General features: G+C 42.5%; 1 protein-coding gene across 3 annotated transcripts; it reads right to left on the reverse strand.

Annotated features, from left to right (window-relative positions):
- Window positions 1-392: 392 nt before the first annotated feature.
- Window positions 393-10,196, reverse strand: LOC106584464 (gastrula zinc finger protein XlCGF57.1). Of its 3 annotated transcripts, none has more exons than XM_014169825.2 (3): window positions 9,907-10,143; window positions 5,205-5,402; window positions 393-2,866 (listed from the first exon to the last, which is right to left on the reverse strand). In XM_014169825.2, exons 2-3 carry the CDS (start codon window positions 5,266-5,268, stop codon window positions 1,602-1,604), a joined length of 1,329 nt encoding a protein of 442 aa, XP_014025300.1. In that variant the 5' UTR covers window positions 5,269-5,402; window positions 9,907-10,143; the 3' UTR covers window positions 393-1,601. The 3 variants fall into 3 exon arrangements, 2 of the variants coding, with proteins under 2 accessions (XP_014025300.1, XP_014025299.1); XR_006761513.1 differs by lacking the exon at window positions 5,205-5,402 and adding an exon at window positions 8,685-8,780 and having other exon boundaries at window positions 2,692-2,866; window positions 9,907-10,155; XM_014169824.2 differs by lacking the exon at window positions 5,205-5,402 and having other exon boundaries at window positions 9,907-10,196.
- Between the last annotated feature and the right edge of the window lie 1,796 nt (window positions 10,197-11,992).

Consider the following 11,992-nt stretch of genomic DNA (forward strand, 5'->3'; position numbering starts at 1 on the left):
GCAACAAAAACAGTTGTCATTTTTGTGTGTAGATTGATGAGGGAAAAAAATATTTAATCAATTTTAGAATAAGGCTGTAACATAAAAAAAATATGAAAAAAATAATGAGGTCGGAATACTTTTCGAATGCACTGTAGTAAATATACGGCTTTAAGATGAGTGGGAGACTTGAAAAAGCCTGACAACAAAGTGCATCCTCCTTCCTTGAGATTATAATTGATGGGTATGTAATTAGATACGAGAAAGGTTGTACTGCTATGGTCAATCCAACCCTCTCAGATCAGGGAGGAAGGGAGCTGCATTTCAAAGAAACTGCAGCGAAGGATGACAGAACAGTATTATGCAGTACACATGAGAAGACAAACAATGAAATACTTCTTGGACCTTTAAAGTGTTTTAAAATGCATATCAATTTTATTGATTTCTGATTAGATAATAAAATCAAACCTTTATTTAGATGTTTCCAATGTTTAAAAATGCACTTTAATCTAAACACACTTAATCTAAACGTTTTGTTTAAATGGAGCTTTCTAGCAACACAAGATCAACTGATAATTGAACACTGTCAAGAGAGCAGGTAAAGACACTTCAATGAACAAGGTTATCAGCATTTATTCTGTTGTGGAAAAAAACAGAATTTCTGGATGAAGAAAAACATGTTTCACAAGGCCAATTTATATGAACGGTTCCACTTGAGTTTTTCACAGGTTTTCTTAACGCTAGTGAAATTTTCCCCTCAGTGGATATTGGCAACAGGCTCATAAAACTAATAATAAAATGGCATGTGTACAGGATTCTTCCAGCTCTCGTGGACACTGAAGGACACAAAGCCAAAGTAACTGATAGTAAAAAGTACTTTAACATCAAAGCATAGAGTATACAAAACATTAGGAACACCTTAACATTTAGTTGCAGGCCCCTTCTTTAACCTGTCTCCTCCCCTTCATCAACACTGATGTGGATTTAACAAGTGACATCAATAAGGCATCATAGCGTTCACCTTGGTTTTACCTGGTCAGTCTATTTAATGGAAAGAGCAGGTGTTCCTAATGTTGTACACTCAGTGTACATAATGTAGAAGATAAAAAAAAAAAAATGTTTTAAGTACAAAAGGAGGACAGTTTCCCAAATGTCTTATGTCATCCTATAACTAACAACTGCTCTCTGTTAGTGATGGAGTTCTTACGTTCAAGCAGTAATTCCATCATATCTTATTCATCCACGAGTAGTGTTCTGAGGGACATCTCCTCTCACAAGTGGAAGTTACAATGTGACTCTCAATCTTCTGTCTCCAGACCTTTCCCCAAACAGCACACCATGAAGTTCTCCCTCTAGTGACTGTTCTATCAATTTGAAATGAAAGACAGTGTTTTCTCATTGTGTCTGATTGTTATTTAATGTATCTGATTGGGGAAATCATTTTCTAAATTGAGGGTATCTATTCTCTCCTCTATGAGTCCTTAAGGGCATTTTCAGATTGGTGCCAGTGCAGAATCCTTTACCACAGTCACTCTGGATACTGTTTCTCTCCAGTATGAATCCTAATGTTTAATCTCAGAAAGCCACTAGTGCTGAAACCTTTGCCACAAATGGCAATGATATTATTTATTCCCTGTGTGGGTCCTCATGTGTAATTTTACATGTCCACTCCGATTAAATGTTTTTCCACAATCAGGACAGCAAAAAGGCTTCTCCCCTGTGTGAATCATAATGTGTCTTTTCAGAGCGCTGCCAGTGCTGAATCTTTGGTCACAATCATGACAGCGATAAGGTTTCTCCCTTGTGTGGGTCCTCATGTGTGTTTTTAGATTTCCCTTCTGGTTGAATCCTTGGCCACAATGACAACAGCTATATGGTTTCTCCCCTGTGTGAATCCTCATGTGTATTTTTAGATCTCCATTCTGACTGAAACATGTACCACAAATAGGGCATGAAAAAGGTTTCTCCCCTGTGTGAATTCTCATGTGTATTTTTAGACTTCCATTCTGTTTGAATCCTTTGCCACAATGACAACAATGAAATGGAGTCTCCCCTGTGTGGCTTCTCATGTGCACTATCAGCTTACTGTTCTTGCTGAACCATTTACTACAAACATCACAACAAAAACTAGCTGCAATGTGAGTTTGGAAGTGATCTTCCATACTTTCTGTGGACTGAAAACATTTTCCACAAACACCACAAATACCTTCTTTATCTCTATGAGTTCGCACATGTTTAATTAATGAACCCATGTGATGAAAAGACTTACAACACACCTTACAAAAACAGGGAGTAGAATTACTTTGACGGGGTGATTTCAGGAGGGACAACTGTGAAGATTTCCTACCCTTAGTTTTGATATGAGACATTTGTCCTTTTACCATCTTTGTTCTTTTTGATTTGACTGATTTACAACCTGATTGAGGTCCTCCAGTCTCCATACCACTGACACTTTGACTGTTTTCATTCTGAACTGCAGAACAGTCTGGATTTACAGCAGAGAAAGGCTGAGAGACACTGGTTGGTTCTGATTCCCTATAGTCCTCTCCATCAGGTTCTGCTTTGATCTGTTCAGTTGTAGTACTGGGTAGAGTTTCTCTCTCTCCGTTTCCCTCCTTTTGGGCTTGATAGAGATGTGAGGGCTGAGTTGGGTCTCCATCACGGTCACTTTTCACACCGACAGGATCGAATATGAATTCTATGGTATCTGCCTCAAGCCCTTGAAGCTGCTCTTCCTCCTGACTGGTCCAGAGTTCCTCCTGCTCTTCTTTAATCTGTGTGGGTTCTGGGTCCTCCTGTCCCAGACTGGGGCTCCACTCCTGCTCACACTGCTGCTGCTCAGGGGGAACCTCCTCTTCAGAGACAGAGAGATTGAGCTGCTGGACATCTGGAAGAAAGGATGAAATAGAAAAGTCAATGACATTGCAGAACTACCTCCTGTCTGGTACGCCTGCAATTAACTTCTGCTAGTAAAATATAAAGAAATGGGTCTTTCTATATGAATTCAAATCACCTTGAGTGCACCCCTTTTGATTTTAACAAAACATTCCATACATTTTTGCCCATGAATGCCAAAACAAAGTTAACCCATTTTGTATACCCCACCCTATCATGGGACAACCATATCTTGCTTCATCACTGAAAAATATAAGTTGAAAGTTTACAAACAGGGTTGCAAAACGATTTAAATTTCATTAGAAAACGTTCAAATAACAATTAGGGAATGTAACCTTTAAAGTCAATGATCTAAAAACGTGTGAGATTGTTCTTCATCGTAGCTTATACCCAATGTTACATCATCTGGAGGTACACTACATACAGTACATTCGGAAAGTATTCCGACCTTGACTCTTTACGTTACAGCTTTATTCTACTTTTTTTAATTTTTTTAAATACATCTATACATAATACCCCATAATGACAAAGCAAAAACATTTCTTTTTAAATAGCTGCACATTTATTAAATATAAAAACTGAAATATCACACTTACATAACTATTCAGACCCTTTACTCAGTACTTGGTTAAAACACCTTTGGCAGCGATTACAGCCTCAGGTCTTTTTGGGTATGATGCTACAAGCTTGGCACACCTGTATTTGGGGAATTTCTCCCATTCTTCTCTGCAGATCCTCAAGGTCTGTCCGGTTGGATGGGGAGTGTCGCTGCACAGCTATTTTCAGGTCTCTCCAGAGATGTTCGATCGGGTTCAAGTCCGTCCTCTGGCTAGGCCACTCAAGGACATTCACAGACTTGTCCCAAAGCCATTCCTGCGTTGTCTTTGCTATGTACTTTGGGTTGTTGTCCTGTTGGAAGGTGAATCTTCACCCCCAGTCTGAGGTCCTGAGCAGGTTTATCATCAAGGAACTCTGTACTTTGCTCCATTCATCTTTCCCTCAATCCTGACTAGTTTCCCAGTCCCTGCTGCTGAAAAACATCCCCACAGCTTGATTCTACCACCACCATGCTTCACTGTAGGGATGGTGCCAGGTTTCCTCCAGACGTGATGCTTGGCATTCAGGCCAAAGAGTTCAATGATGGTTTCATCAGACCAGAGAATCTTGTTTCTCATGGTCTGAGTGTCTTTAGCTGCCTTTTGGCAAACTCCAAGCAGGCAGTCATGTACCTTTTATTGAGGAGTGGCTTCCATCTGGCCACTCTAATAAAGGCCTGATTGGTGGAGTGCTGCAGATATGGCTGTCCTTCTGGAAGGTTCTCCCATCTTCATGGAGGAACTGGAGCTCTGCCAGAGTACCCATCGGGTTCTTGGTTAACTCCCTGGCCAAGGCCGTTCTCCCCCGATTGCCCAGTTTGGCCGGGCGGCCAGCTCGAGTTAGAGTCTTAGTGGTTCCAAGCTTCTTCCATTTAAAGAATGAGGCCACTGTGTTCTTGGGGACCTTAAATGCAGCAGACATTTTTTGGAACCCTTCCCATGATCTGTGCCTCGACACAATCCTGTCTCGAAGCTCTACGGACAATTCCTTTGACCTCATGGCTTGGTTTTAGCTCTGACATGCACTGTCAACTGTGGGACCTTATATAAACAGGTGTGTGTCTTCCCAAATCATGTCCAATCAGTATAATTTACCACATGTGGACGCCAATAAAGTTGTAGAAACATCAAGGATGATCAATGGAAACAGGATGCACCTGAGCTCAATTTCCAGTCTCATAGTAAAGGGTGTGAATACTTATGTAAATAAGGTATTTCAGTTTATTTTTAATACATTTTCAAAAAAACAGTTTACTGTATCATTATGGGGTATTGTGTATAGATTGTTGAGGGAAAAACAGGGATTTATTCCATTTTAGAATAAGGCTAACGTAACAAAATGTGGAAAAGGGGTCTGAATACTGTCCGAATGCACGGTACATCCAGAAAGTAGAAACCATGTAAATCAATGCAAAAAAACCTGCATCTCCTCTTCTCCTGTGCGTTTGGTAGTGGTAATCGAGCGAGCATTGTAGTAGTTTTCCTTTGTTCGTAGCTAGTGCAGTAATAGTAACACAGTGCAGTAATACCCACAAGGATGGGGTTACGACTCATTTGTGGCGCAAAAACGAGAAGCTAGCTTTGATGTACGTACAAGATGGCGCCGACAGAGGGCCGCCTCGCTTCTAGTCCTTAGGAAACTTTGCAGTATTTTTTTTTTTAATGTATTATTTCTTACATTGTTAGCCCAGTAAACTTTACGTGTTATTGGATATCAGAGCGATGTCAACTTACCAGCACTACGACCAGGAATACGACTTTCCCGAAGCGGATCCTTTGTCCAAACCACCCAGGGCATCTGAATTGATTCCAGAGGCTGACCCAAAACTACATCGCCACAGAAGAGGTAGACGGAGCGGCCTTCTGGTCAGACTTCGGAGGCGCGCACACCACTCACCGCTTCAGAGTATATTACTCGCTAATGTCCAGTCTCTAGATAACAAGGAGGACGAAATTAGGGTAAGGGTTGCTTTCCAGAGAGACATCAGGGATTGTAACAGTCTGTTTCACGAAAACATGGCTCTCTCGTGATATGCTGTCGAAGTCGGTACAGCCACCGGGATTCTTTGTGTGTCGCACCAACAGAAATTATCATCTCTTTGGGAAAAAGGGCGGGGGTGTATGATGCCGAGCAGTTGCCATATCAGGTGGTGATGCAACCGGTCAGGATGCTGTCAATGGTGCAGCTGTAGAACTTTTTGAGAATCTGGGGACTCATGCCAAATATCTCCAGTCTTCTGAGGGGGAAAAGGTTTTGTTGTGCCCTCTTCATGACTGTCTTGGTGTGTTTGGACCATGATAGTTCGTTGGTGATGTGAACACCAAGGAACTTGAAACTCTCGAACTGCTCCACTACAGCCCTGTTGATGTTAATGGCCCACATTTTCCTGTAGTCCACGATCAGCTCCTTTGTCTTGCTCACATTGAGGGAGAGGTTGTTGTCCTCTGACGTCCTCCCTATAGGCTGTCTCATCGTTGTCGGTGATAAGGCCTACCACTGGTGTGTCATCAGCAAACTTAATGATAGTGTTGGAGTCGTGTTTGGCCATGCAGTCGTGGGTGAACAGGGAGTACAGGAGGGGACTAAGTGCACACCCCTGAGGGGCCCCAGTGTTGAGGATCAGCATGGCAGACGTGTTGTTGCCTACACTTACAACCTGGGGGCGGCCCGTCAGGAAGTCCAGGATACAATTGCAGAGGGAGGTGTTTAGTCCAGGTTCCTTAGCTTAGTGATGAGCTTCGTGGGCACTATGGTCTTGAACGCTAAGCTGTAGTCAATGAACAGCATTCTCACATCGGTGTTCCTTTTGTCCAGGTGGGAAAGGACAGTGTGGAGTGCAATTGAGATTGTGTCATCTGTGGCTCTGTTGGGACGGTTTGCAAATTGGAGTGGGTCTAGGTACCTGAAACCAGGTGCTGTGCCATGCGTGAATGTGAAGCCTGCAACCTCTATTTCCTACCAACCTACTGGTACATCGCTGTGTCAGCAGTAATGGAGATAAACCGGGTAAATTCAATGTGGATTAACCTCACTATATAAAACGGCCTCTCCTTGGCTCTTCTTTGACTTTGGTAGCCAACTCTGTCGTCAAATCTTTAAGTCTCCGCTCTCGCTACTTTATTTCTGCTGGCTTTTTTGTTGTTGTGTTCTGTGGGTTCCTGCGTGTGCTAGACTAATTGTTCTCTGGCTTACTACTCAACCATGTCGACTGTGATGGTTGGTTAGCTAGGCTATTTAGCTGGCTAGGCTAACTTTAGCTGGCTGACATACCTCCATATAAAAGGTGACATTGGTTCGATGGCATTATGTTTTTCCAAAACTTTGGTTTACTTTAATGTAGCTGTAAGGCTAGCAGGGCTAACGTCAGCAGGCTAGTTGGCTATCAACACTACAAGCTGATTTGTGACAAATTCATAACGTATTTGCTTATAAGTTGGCAGAAAATTTTACTGAAACCAGTATTCATAAGTGCAAACGATTTTGTTTAATTTTAAGTTAAACATATGAGTTTACATTATAGGGAATATTACGTCACAAGCCGCAAATGTTTTTTCCGGCATGACTCTGGCATTCTTCTGAATTCTGATCAGTTTTATGTAAGTGAGGTGTAACTTTCCATTGTTAGTTTTGATGCGTATTCTAATGCAAATCCATGTTACATGTGGTTATGTTTATGCTACCTAACCTCCTCCCAGCTGCCCACTGCACTGAGGCTAGGAAACACTGTCACCACCGATAAATCTACGATAATCGAGAATTTCAATAAGCATTTTTCTACGGCTGGCCATGCTTTCCACCTGGCTACCCCTACCCCGGTCAACAGCTCTGCACCCCCCACAGCAACTTGCCCAAGCCTCTCCCATTTCTACTTCACCCAAATCCAGATAGCAGATGTTCTGAAAGAGCAGCAAAATCTGGACCCCTACAAATCAGCTGGGCGTGACAATCTGGACCATCTCTAAAATTATCTGCCGCAATTGTTGCAACCACCATTACTAGCCTGTTCAACCTCTCTTTCGTATCGTCTGAGATCCCTAAAGGATTGGAAAGCTGCCACGGTCATCCCCCTATTCAAAGGGGGAGACACTCTAGACCCAAACTGTTACAGACCTATATCTATCCTACCCTGCCTTTCTAAAGTCTTCGAAAGCCAAGTTAACAAAACAGATCACCGACCATTTCGAATCCCACCATACCTTCTCCGCTATGCAATCTGGTTTCCGAGTGGGTCACGGGTGCACCTCAGCCACGCTCATGGTTCTAAACAATATCATAACCGCCATCGATAAAAGACAGTACTGTGCAGCTGTATTCATCGACCTGGCCAAGGCTTTTGACTGTCAATCACGGCATTCTTACTGGCAGACTCAACAGCCTTGGTTTCTCAAATGACTGCCTCACCTGGTTCCCCAACTACTTCTCAGACAGAGTTCAGTGTGTCAAATCGGAGGGCTGTTGTCCGGACCTCTGGCAGTCTCTATGGGGGTGCCACAGGGTTCAATTCACGGACCGACTCTCCTCTTTGCATACATCAATGATGTCGCTCTTGCTGCTGGTGATTCTCTGATCCACCTCTACGCAGACGACACCATTCTGTATACTTCTGGCCCTTCTTTGGACACTGTGTTAACTAACCTCCAGACGAGCTTCAAAGCCATACAGCAATCCTTCCGTGGCCTCGAACTGCTCTTAAATGCAAGTAAAACTAAATGCATGCTCTTCAACCGATCACTGACCGCACACGCCCGCCCGTCCAGTATCACTACTCTGGACGGTTCTGACTTACAATATGTGGACAACTACAAATACCTAAGTGTCTGGTTAGACTGTAAACTCTCAATCCAGACTCACATTAAGCAGCTCTAATCCAAAATTAAATCTAGAATCGGCTTCCTATTGCACAACAAAGCATCATTCACTCATGCTGCCAAACATACCCTCGTAAATATCCTACCGATCCTTGACTTCGGCGATGTCATTTACAAAATAGCCTCCAACACTCTACTCAGCAAATTGGATGTAGTCTATCACAGTGACATCCATTTTGTCACCAAAGCCTCATATACTACCCACCACTGCGACCTGTATGCGCTCGTTGGCTGGCCCTCGCTTCATTTTCGTCGCCAAACCCACTGGCTTCAGGTCATCTATAAGTCTTTGCTAGGTAAAGCCCCGCCTTATCTCAGCTCATTGGTCACCATAGCAGCACCCACCCGTAGCACGCGCTCCAGCAGGTATATTTCACTGGTCATCCCCAAAGCCAACTCCTCCTTTGGCCACCATTCCTTCCAGTTCTCTGCTGCTAATGACTGGAACAAATTGCAAAAAAAAAATATAAAAAAATAAAATAAGAATAAAAATCACTGAAGCTGGAGTCATATCTCCTTTACTAACTTTAAGCATCAGCTGTCAGAGCAGCCTACCGATCATTGCACCTGTACACAGCCCATCTGTAAATAGCCCACCCAACTACCTCATCCCCATATTGTTATTTATTTTTTTGCTCCTTTGCACCCCAGTATCTCTACTTGCACATTCATCTTCTGCACATCTATCACTCCAGTGTTTAATTGCTAAATTGTAATTATTTTGCCACTATGGCCTATTTACTGCCTTACCTCCCTAATCTTACTACATTTGCACACACTGTATATCGCTTTTTCTATTGTGTTATTGACTGTACGTTTGTTTATCCCATGTGTAACTGTGTTGTTTGTGTCGCAAATGTTCGCAGTTGTAAATGAGAACTTGTTCTCAACTGGCCTCCATGGTTAAATAAAGGTGAAATAAAAAATAGCCAAATTGATTAGTCACAGGAATCAGAACTAATAAAGCCAATGCAACTGCCTGTTTTACTAAAGGTAGGCCTACCACATGGATGGATGGGCATTCATCAAATTCCATCTATGTTTGGTTCAGATTTGGTGCGGCAATTTATTTATTTTCAACGTTCATTCAAAACCGAAAATGAACTCGATTTCAACTTCCGGAAAATAGATTTTTCAAAGTACAGAAAATATTCATTTTAAACGTCCTGAAAATATGCATTTTAAAACAACCAGAAATTTAAATGAACTTCACTTCAAAGTCTCTAGACAACACTTACCTACTGTAATTTGCGGGGTTGTAGGAGGGCAACAATTGTTTGTCTCGCCTAAGGCGGCAGAACGGCCAGGACCGCGCTTGTCAATACAATCTTTGCCTATACCTTCCGAATGGTTGATCATTCTGATCCAATATTCACATTCTGACCATTTTACCATGGACAAATATGTAGCCAATTTAGTTTCGTTCAAATTAAAAAAAGGTGCGGTCAAAAAATTCCCCTTTTTGATTGACTAATCCTAAACTTCGTTTACAAAATAATTACCTTTGCTCCAATGTCCTATAAAATGCAGATTGAATTAGTTAGACAAACGTAATGGGTTGGCCTACCTGCTCTGTGTGGGTTTATCTCAGGTTGAACAACAATGTCAACGTCGAGCAGACTCTGTAGACGGATCACTTCCTCCTCATACCCTGCAATAGTTTTTTCAACAACCCCGAATATCTCCTCAGCAGCAGCTGTTAATCTCTCGTTGAGGAAAACCCTAAAGAAATTTATTTTAGACATTTGTAGAAAATGCAAGTTGAGTAGCTAGTTTGCCAGATAGATGGCGCGTTGTGTTGTTTTCATCACGTCCGGGATCAGCGACAAAAGCATCCGGTTGCAAAATATCGTCACTAGTTACTACAGCCACAAAGTCATCATTATGGCTAAACCCCGCCTATTTCTACATTTTCTCTTCTTAAAGTACCTCCCCTCGATCGCTTCAAGGAGAGGGAATGTATGACGGACCAAATCTACTGTAATTAATAAATAAATGCACACATAAATAGATAAATGCATTAATAAATAAATGCACCCATAAACATATACATACATACATGGATGAATGAATGCATACATAAATAGATACATCATTAATTTACTTTTCTACTTTTTCATTTTATTCATTTATATTATGTCTTCATTTATTGATTTCTATATTTCTTCCTCCAATATGAACATGAGTGTCAAGTAAATGTATGTGGGTGGTATCTAACACACCATTGGTTGATCAATGCCAAAGCGAGTTGCTCGATAGCATTTGCCAAGGGATGTTAGGCTATATAAGTTATCCTGAATGCGGTCAAGCTTATGGGCATGTGGCAGCAGTGTGTAAGAGGGAGGTTCCTGAAAAGGTAGAGAAAGATGGGTCAAGGGGGAGGGATCCTGAGAGGAGTAGTGTGAGTAGTAGATACTATATGTTTTCATTTCAGTCTCCTCCATTTCCACTAACTGAAGTTCATTGTAAGGATTGTTTTATATCAATAGTATAAAATGAACAGCTATACAGAAAGACTCATGTGAAGGCCTAATTACAAAGGAGGAACTTCTAGATGCAATTTTTGTATTTGTATTTCTGATGGATGCTCATTAGCTGCTGCATTGACAGCAGCTACTCTTCTGGGGTCCAGCAAGTTAAAGGCAGTTTATACAATTTTAAAAACATTACAATACATTCACAGATTTCACAACACACTGTGTGCCCTCAGGCCCCAACTCCACCACTACCACATACAGTGGCAATAAAAAGTATGTGAACCCTTTGGAATTACCTGGATTTCTGCATAAATTGGTCATAACATTTGATATGATCTTCATCTAAGTCACAACACCCAATGGTGAGGCAGGTTGGATCTGCTATTTTTATACGTTATAACTGGAACCTCCATCAGAAGCTAGCCAGCTTACTAGTTAGTAGTTACTGTTAGCCACGGCTAGCGGTCTTCACCTTTAGCTCAGACACCAGCCAGCATTAGCTCGATCAATACCTGCCAGTTTGCACAGCGCGATATCAACCCAGAGCATATCGGACTGCTTTTCTCCATCACATCACCGGATTCCTGCCGCAAGCTCTGGGCCATTACCCCGGATTCTCGCAGCTAGCTAGCTGCAACTGAGTGGCTAACGCCTCTGTCCTGAAGCAAGCACCAGTTAGCCTTGAGCTAGCCTCGAGCTAGGCCCATCTCCCGACTAGCCGAAGAGGTATACCCGCTAATTTGTCGGCTACAATACCTCTTTTGCCAATTGGCCTGGACCCTTTATTTCCGACACGGAGCCCCGCCGATCCATCACGACTGGTCTGCCGACGTAATCGTCCGATGTGGTTTCAACAGGCTTTTCCGTTGCGATGTCACTGAAGACCAATCTGCTAGCCCCGGCCCACTAGCTTTCTGAACGCCGTGCCTCCCGATCGCATAGCATAGTAGCGACTACCGAACGGCTCCCGGACTCACCTATTGCTGCTCACTGGACCCTATGATCACTCGGCTACACATGCCTCTCTCTAATGTCTTGTCCTCTACTGTTTCGGTTAGTTATTGTTTTATTTCACTTTAGAGCCGGAAGTCCAGCTCAACATGCCTTAGATAGCTCTTTTGTCACACACCCCACACATGGGAGACCTCACCTGGCTTAGCTAGTGTCTCCAGAGAT

This window comes from Salmo salar, chromosome ssa23 (assembly GCF_905237065.1).
Source record: "Salmo salar chromosome ssa23, Ssal_v3.1, whole genome shotgun sequence".
Lineage (NCBI taxonomy): Eukaryota > Metazoa > Chordata > Actinopteri > Salmoniformes > Salmonidae > Salmo > Salmo salar.

Bases quoted from the DNA above. Each gene is read 5' to 3' on its own strand.
- LOC106584464 (XM_014169824.2), bottom strand. From the start codon at position 10,084: ATGTCTAAAATAAATTTCTTTAGGGTTTTCCTCAACGAGAGATTAACA. The intron at 2,867-9,906 runs GTAGGCCAACCC...CCTTTCTTCCAG, and splicing joins GATAAACCCACACAGAGCAG to ATGTCCAGCAGCTCAATCTC.